This window comes from Malania oleifera, chromosome 2 (assembly GCF_029873635.1).
Source record: "Malania oleifera isolate guangnan ecotype guangnan chromosome 2, ASM2987363v1, whole genome shotgun sequence".
NCBI classification, from domain to species: domain Eukaryota; kingdom Viridiplantae; phylum Streptophyta; class Magnoliopsida; order Santalales; family Ximeniaceae; genus Malania; species Malania oleifera.
In genome coordinates, this window is record NC_080418.1 from 4,074,195 (window position 1) to 4,083,129 (window position 8,935).

The 8,935-nt window shown below is 35.8% G+C and overlaps 1 protein-coding gene across 1 annotated transcript in view; it reads right to left on the bottom strand.

Annotated features, from left to right (window-relative positions):
• LOC131148542 (uncharacterized) overlaps positions 1–8,935 on the bottom strand; it is a 117,220-nt gene that overhangs the window by 56,242 nt on the left and 52,043 nt on the right. The window contains exon 12 of the mRNA XM_058098295.1: positions 611–720. Within this exon, the coding sequence (XP_057954278.1) occupies positions 611–720 (110 nt within the window). The remainder of the gene's footprint in view (positions 1–610; positions 721–8,935) is intronic.

The window sequence follows — 8,935 nt, forward strand, 5'->3', positions numbered from 1 at the left end:
AACACTATATATGTGCATAACTTTTGGTGAATTATTTTTTTTTTTCTCAACTTGCCTTTAGTAAATTCATTTTTTTTCTAAATAGTCAAATTAATTCTTTGCATTAAAAATATTAGTAAATAAATACTTTTATTTTATGTTCTTTTTATTTGGATATATGGGCTTTCCGAAGGCCCCCTAACAGGAAGTTTCTGAAATCATTTCCAAACACCACCCCCTCATAGGGATTCATACTCCGATATGTAATACGGTGCAAGGACGTATATGAAAATCATTTTTCTGTACAAGTGGCTGCATGCAATGCCCCAGTGGGGCAGTCAAATAACCCGATCCCCTTCCCCTCCCGTCAAGATGATCCCCACAAAGATTGATCCCTGGACCTCCCACAAGAAAGTCCATAAGATGAACCACAGCACCAAGGCGCAGTTCTCTTCTGAAAATCAACAAGTCAGAAGCTTAGTCTCCGCTTGTTTCGAATTTACTTTGTTCAGACTTTTTAGTAACTACTTACATGATTGGCCTATTATTTAGTTTTCTCACAAAACTTTCACGTCCTTTCTGTGAAATAAAGTAAATAAATATGACAAATGGATCACAAAATTTATTTAACCTGACACAAAATCTTCCATAAATTGAGCCTCAAAGGACATATTCAAAGCATCAACCAAAAGGCGCAACTGCGAAGCAAATCCCACCGAGTTTCCTTTGGAATCATCATTTCTGAAGAAAAATAATAGTTCACAAGCTCATTACATTCCAAACAGGTTGAAACACAAAAATAAATCCAAAAAACAACAACCACCAACACTTAAGTCACACTAGATGGGTCATCTATATGGATCCCCTCTGCCATTGGGCAAAATTTAAGGTAATATTCTCAAGTAGTTAAAAAGTGTAGTCAAATTGTTGTTGCTCAGTCTCCCGGGTCCAAGTTATTCTAGGCCCACCCCCTTTCCCTAGTAATGCCTTTGACAACAACTCACTCACCACTCCTAACTGGAGCATCATTTGATCCAGACTGCAAGTGCCCAAACCTTCTAAAGTTTAACCTGCCTTCCTTCTCTAATGTTACACTTAGCTTGCCACCAAAAAATTCAATCCAAATCAAAACAAATATAGAAAACCAATCAAGGAGTACAATCAGAGCGCAATTAACAGAATGATGCAAAATGTTTACCTCATCTGGATTGATACAGTTTTAATAATTATACTGCTGCCTAACAAATTTTTTTTAACCACTAGCACTGTTCCCAGCCCATATTTTTTGAAAATTCAATTCTGACTATTCTTCTATACAATATATCTTAAAGGTAATGTATCTATACAACCATCCCTGACTGACAACAAAAATTTGAAGTTCAAAGTTTATGGTAAGCTTCAGCTTTTTTACAAATTTATTTATCTTCGAGTTGAACTACATACCTTCTCATTGTAAAAGAGTGAATATCTCTATTGAAAAGAATTGAATATGAATATATGAGTCACTTACACCAAAGATGGGGAGAAGAAGGGTGAGTAGGAGAAACAGACTATAGCTACAGCAATTCTATGAAGTTCCAATTCAAACTCAAATTTTTTCTGTATAGAAACAAATACAGATGATGTGATACATGTTCTAGACTTAAAATAGAGGAGGGAAGGAAAATATTAGAGAACATTTAGGATTTATGACCAACAACTAGTCAGTAATGCTGTCACTTTTTCTTTCATAGAAAACAAACATATACTAAGGAACCAGAATAAAGAAGTTACAACCTTAGAGAAGACAAGAAATTCTTTAAAAAAGAAACAAACAAAAAAAACCAAAAACAAGAGAAAGCGAAGGAAGAAAGAAAAAAGAACTAGCAGAACCAGATTTATAAAAACCCTCTTTAAACCCTTGCCATTGTAATTCACAACACTGCTTTTCTTCACCTCTCTTTTCCAGAACCTGATTAGGAAAACCCTTCTATAACCCTTGCCATTGTAATTCACAGAACAGTGCCTTTCTTCACCTCTCTTTTGCCACCATCCAACGTACTTCATTTCCTCCAGGACCAAACAGCCATAACCCCATCTTATCCAATAATTGTCAGGGCTTCTACATCCTTCCCACTAATTTCCTCCACAGGAATAAGCAAAATACCATCCTACAAAAAGTGGAAACATGTGCCAGAGCTGCCAGTGCAGCAATGTCTTTTTTTGAACACACTACTAGTTGTCATGCTGCTCATGCATATACAAAGGCAAACAAAGATCAGACTTTTATGTTTCTTTTAATGGCTTTCAAGATGAAGCATCAGTTCTAGAGGAAATAGATGCCAGGGACACTGTGTATTATAGATTATAATTACTAGTTTTCCTGAAAGCTGTGTGAAATTTAAATGGAAAATATGGCATTGTAGACTGTACTGACAACAAATGATTCATGCAGTTTACCCCTAGAAGCCGAATTAAGAGTAGATTTATTGTAAAGTACTCAACCACAATAAACCTCACAAAAATACTATCTATCAAAAGAAAATCCTTACATATTTGTAGATAAATCCGGCACTAAGATCCAGTTCTCAGCTTCATGGGGTGAAGCATTTTCCAATTCAGCCATTTCCAGAGAGCTTTCAACCATCTTCTCCAACCATATGGTGATCAATTTAAATCCTGCAAGTAATCAATCTGACAAATATGAAAAGACCAACTGCGCTCCACATTGGATAGGCTTAAAGCAAGAGTAAGCTTCTCGAAGCTTGCAAATTAATTCACAAACTAATATCTAGAACCTAGAAGGAATTAAAAATTATCACAAGACAAGAACAAGGTTTTTCTAAATAAAATATAAAATGCATGATTTAAAGCTGAGAATCAATTTAAGACTGTGGTGAGTTATTTTAGCATAGAGAGAGTAATCATGCAAATGACTAGAAGAGTGTGTTTTGTTTGAGAATAATACACCTCAGCAAGGATCTCAAACATTCCAACACAGGAACTAGCAAGAAAACATAAGTATGATAGCTTTCCAAAACATAAGCTTACCTTTCACTGGGTCCTCCGCAGAATACCACTCACTCCAAGGGCAATCATCATCCCATTGTGCTTTTTTGTGGGAGTCACCTCCATCATTTCCACTAGATCCAGTAATTTCAGCATGAGCCCCTTGAAGATCATCACCATCATCATCATCATCATGGGGAAGGGTTCTGTATGTTAGCTTCATCGTAAAGTAGACTTTATAAAGATGCATTGAAAAGTCCGTTGGGGAGAAAGCCTTCAACATCAGATAAAAAAGTATAAACTTATGACTGGAACCCAAAAGAAACTATAATTTAATCTGGACTATGAATGCAAATGCAAAATATGGACAAACACAACAAATTTTTTTTCCGCAAATTCTAGCCCAAACTTGGACTTCTCTTCTCTTTTCTCTTTTTTTTTTTTTTTTAAGGGGCGAAGTGGGGAAAGAAATTTCTTAAGAAGGTAGAAAATACAAGGAGGATCAGAAATCCTCATAATAATAAAGAAAATGAATAAAAGGAAAAAAAGAATACTAATTCAATAAGAAACAAAATTATGCTAATAAAGCCCCTCAATCACACTGGATTTTCAAAAAAACCCGTTGCTGCCAAGACACTCTTTAGAGAAAACCCACATGGAAGCGAAATAAACAATTATGTCCCATAACCATACCAAGTCAAGAGAAAAGCATGATCACTAAAACTCTGAATTTCTCTCCAGCCAAAGTACCTATATTACAGCAAAAACTGCACTACGCCACAAAATTATTGCATTCTTTTGCCCCTTAAACTTCTAAAGACAATCAACAAAAAGGCCTCCAAAGAATGCGTACAAACCAAAGTTTCTTCCATATGCACGAAGCCACCAAGCAGCGAAGAAATCAATGACCATGATCCTCACTAGTAACATAACACACTAACACATAACACATCAGAACAGAGGTATTTATGGTCTTCTAACCTGCAATTGTCAGCGCTAACTCTATTTAAGAATGGCTATCCTCACCGACCCCTTTAACTCTGAATAGCTTTCTACACTTGATTTGTGTAATAGAATGATGAGTCTGGTTTAAATGAGCATTGAAAGATTTAAGAAAAAGGCCCCCAAAAGTATCTAAACACCAAATCCTAACCTCCAACAAGCTCAAAAGTGAGGAAAGCTCCTTTGTGTCCCTATCATTCAGATTCTTGCAAATGAGACGAGAAGAAATCGTGCCTCAAGACACAAAGTAATACAAAAAATTGAAGGGAAGCAATCAAAAAACAAGCATCCTGAAGACAAAGGTCCTCCCCAAAGCAAGCCTTATAACCATCTCCCACTTTATATTGGTACAAGGAAAGAAAAAAAATGATTTTCTTGTGAAATGAACTTTTTCCATGGGCTTTCATGTGAAGCTCTAGCCGCAATATTAAGTACTAGCACCCCACCCAATCTCTTGCCATACCAAATGTACTTTTAATAACCCTGTTCCAAAGAAAATCAATTCCAAGAAAAACACATAACAACTTATCATAAAACCAATCTTTTTAGACACCGAATTACAGAGCCAAGCCGCCCTCTTCCTTACACAACCAAACAGCCTCCCAACTCACAAGATGATTCCTCCCATCCCACCCTTGATCAAAAGAAAATCTCTCATGATCCACTCAAGTGTACGAGTAACCCTCACCAGAATCTTAAACAGGGATAAAAAGTACAAGGGAACCAAAGAAAGACACCTAGATTAAGGAACGTGACTTCTCAAAAAGGACGGCAGCTTTCCCCCCGTTCAAGAATTTAGACTCCTCACAATTGACAGATCCCAAATCTCTCATATCAAGGATTCCCACCAAACAACGTCTAAATAAGTAAAAGGACACTCTAATATGTCTTTCCGCTTCATTGTAGCTTTTAAAAGGCAAAGTTCCCTCAAAGATTAAGTCATTCATTTGGTTGGTGTTTAAACTTGTTCTTAATGAACACCAACAAATCTACTGCAGATCAGGAGGCCTACAAAAGCATATATCCCCAGATGTGTATTCTTTATGCTTTGACTCTGGCTCCCATCCTTCCTACACAATTCAAGTACTTGGGACTATGTGGAATTTTTTGTTTCGACTGGTTAGAGATAATTTTAAATGCGATATTTTTCCTATAAAGGAAATATTGAATGAATTGATCATAAATTATTGGATTTTCACTATTTCTTTTTTTCTTAACATCTGTTCAGGATCATGGGATCCTTTTTCAAACAACATAGGAAAGGTTGTTGCACAAAATGTACTCTAAGTAATTGCACAAAGAAAACATTTCTTGTGAATGAACAAGATATTAGGACTATCCAACATGCGCTCACGAGCCACGAGTAGTTTACCGGAAAAATTGATAAATTGTGCATTCCAAGCCCACCGAGTGATATTGGTAGTTTCTTGGTCATGACCAAGCTAAAGCTAAAGTTCCATTTGGAACTATCCTTTACTTTATCTCATACTACTCTCTCGATGCATAATCTAATATTTATTTTCAAAAAAAAATAATAATAATACAAAAATTTCTCGTATCTTGGGTTGTTCAAGTCGGTGGCAGATTTATTAGCTATTTCCTTTAGAAGAAGATTTTGGTAGGAGTAATCATGCAATGGATTTGTGCAGAGTTGTCGGGTTTTGCAGCTTTGTGGGGGACTTGGTTGGAAAGGAAAGTTGTATCTTAGGGGCAGAAGATGATGTTCTTGTTGCTCTAGGATTGGAATATGACATATGGCATTGCCTGAGGCTTTTGCAACTTTTTTTTAAAAGGAGCATGTTTTTCAGATTTTCAACAGGATTGGCTGGTTTATCTATTCGATTTTGTTTTTTTTTTTTTTTTTTGGTTTATTTATTATCCAAGAAGGATTCTTATTTCTACTTTTGTGTACCACTTTCTTTCTCCTTAAATATAGTCTTCTCTTTTGTGTAACCAAAAAAAACTATGGTGTAAATTTCTGCGAAATTGTTGAAATTTCTATACCACCCCCCCCAAATCCAACTCAACAATCGATTTTCGTCATAAAAAATCACTATTGAAAATTATGAAAATAATTCAAATTTTTCAAAATCTCCAAATTATGACAAACTGAACTTTTATGAAGAATTAAAACTTATAATACTAACTACAATCATTTTATTTAGCGTTTTATATCTAAATTAGTTGCATAAATACCTATTATAGAACTCAATTTTATGGAATTTAATTTATTAATTCAATGCCATTGTATGGTTATTGCATGCAATAATTACACATTTAAACACCATACCTGTCATTGATATATTTTATTTACAAGCATTTTAGTTCCAAATCTTGCTTATGTCTATTAACAGTTTCTAAAGTTCACATAAAAAATACAAAATAATAAAATAAAAGTTGATGCTCTACTACTAATTTCCATAATTTTTAAAATTAAAATCAGCATCGAAATCTCCTTATTTTTTAAGCCTCAAAAAATAAGTCAACCTTAATGTAAAGCTTTAACTAAAAAGAGCATGAACGCACATTCTGCATGGTGCATATGGATGCATGTCAAAATATTCGTACAAAAGAATAAGGAGCACAACAGATATAAAATTGAGAAAATAATATATTCAGGCTTACTAAAGTACCACAGTGCTTCTCTAAAGACTGTATTGCAAAAAAAATACATTTAAAATTTGAAATCATAGAAGGTAGAATAGAACATTAACATATACTGACTTTACCCAAAAACCTAAGTAGAAAACTTTCATCTTTATCAAATGAAAGAGAAAGATGTAACACAAGGAATGGAGGATCGAAAAAAGGGCCAATATAAATATCACACACACTTTCAAAAACACATGAAAGTAATGGTGAAACCCTTTGGTTCAGAAGTGCAACTATGCAAATGACCAAGCAAATTGAGAGGCTATCGTAAAGCTATAGTCAGAGAAAAAGATGTGGATTTGTAACTTACAAACTTAGAAACAAACCAATTCATATAGTCCTTCCAAATGCATGAGTTTTACAGGAACTTGGCTACCAATACGATCTGCCTCAAATCTTCTGGTAAAATTTGTCCCATGCTTTGAATAACCAATGTACGGCTTTACGAGAAGGATCATGCACTGGAACAAATGCTGGCCACAAACTAAGGACCACAAAACAGGGACATGATATCAAACTTTGGTTCAATGCAAACAAAAGCATGACATAGACCACCTACGATACATGAATGAATACATCTAAAGCATTGAAAACCGCAACCCAGCAACAATTTAAGGGGAAAAAAGGTTTAATTGGCTGGGTATTTTTTCCTAATTTTCATTAAATCTGATAGATGTTGAGGCTTAATATAGTGCCAAAGAGAAAAATCAAAAAGATATGCCTACTTTATACTTTGTTTAACTACAAGAACTAAGAAGGCAATTTACAGCTCAAACTCCACCTGGAACATTTGACAGAGCAATTGCTACTGCCTTAAAAGCTTGGCGTAACATCCTGGTGCATCAAGAACAACGCCACTGGCACTTTGAGGTGCAATCACCTATTATGCACACAAAAATAAGGGTGAATTCATGAAGGTCATGTAAGTTGTCAAGAAAAGTTCAAGATACTATGCTGGAAAATAGAAAACTATACCAGAAATTCTTTTACCCAAAGACAACTGCAAATCATGCAAACTGCAAGTCCAGTCTGCAACTTTGCCTATCCAATCAGAACTTGAAACTTCAAAAAAATGCAAAATTTCATGACATTGCATCTACGATGGATAATAATAACATTTCTACATACCATTGTGATCTGGTTTCAAAGTAGTACTCCAGGCAATAGCTTTTCATAGCATACTTCCAACACTGCAAATTTTACTTGTAGAAGCTCCCTGAAAAGCCCAGGTGAACTGCACCCTTTTTCCTAGAACCAAATAACATAGGAATATTATAGCCAAAATCAAACAGATGAAGGAGAATCTAACAAAAACTTGCAAACCACCGGCTATTTTAGAAGAATAATTATGTGATGTGGTAAACCGAAGTCCCACCACAATCCTATAATATTACCATATCAAAGTCTAGAATCAATCTCATATTTGTTGGAGGAGGAACTGCCATGATCATAAATTGGCCAGAAAAAGATTCATGATAGCGACCCCAATTAGTGGTGGATCCCTAACAGCTTAGTTTAGTTTGTGTTGTTGTCTTATACTATATGGCTACTGCAGCTTAACAAACAATCAGTTTTAAAATCATGTGTATACTGTGAATGTTCACAAAAAAAAAAATACTAAAAATGAAGTGTAAAACAAACAAGAAGTAATGTTCGCCGTATTTTTCGTGATTTGGCCACGGGGGAAAAAACATCATGAATCAAAACTCTCCCATTTACACATTGAAGAGCCAACAGAAGCGGGGGCCGTAGTGGGGGGGGAGGCAGGCGTGGAGATGAGGACATTACTGATTGGTAGCACTACCATCATTTCCCCGTACTCCCCCAAGCATAAAGCTCAGTGCATCACAGGATTTAATTTTCTGTAGGTAACAACATGGACAGTGGCAAGTACTGATTCCAACGGCCTCTTCATAGATCTAAATGTGGTGTCCTATGTGCCTGAGTTGCTGACACACCACAGAAAACCATTTCACGATTTTCCATCAATAACAATTAGCTAGCCAACATCACCAACAAATCCAATTTGTATACCGCATGACCCCAGACTTTCGAGGTGTCCGGGACTCTCCTCCTAAGGTGATGTCTTGGTAACCATTTATGGGTTCGTTCTGCGGCTGGTTCATAAGCCTGCTTGAATGTTAACGATTCCCCCACCATATGCACACCACACTCAATATATACACAGTACTGTGTTAGTGGCCATTTTTCTTTTTTCATATTTGACTCTGCACCTCTTAGGCAGTTCTCTTTGCTTAGTGCGCATTTTGCTTTTTTCGGCACTCCCCGCTCAGACACCTGGCCATCACAGACC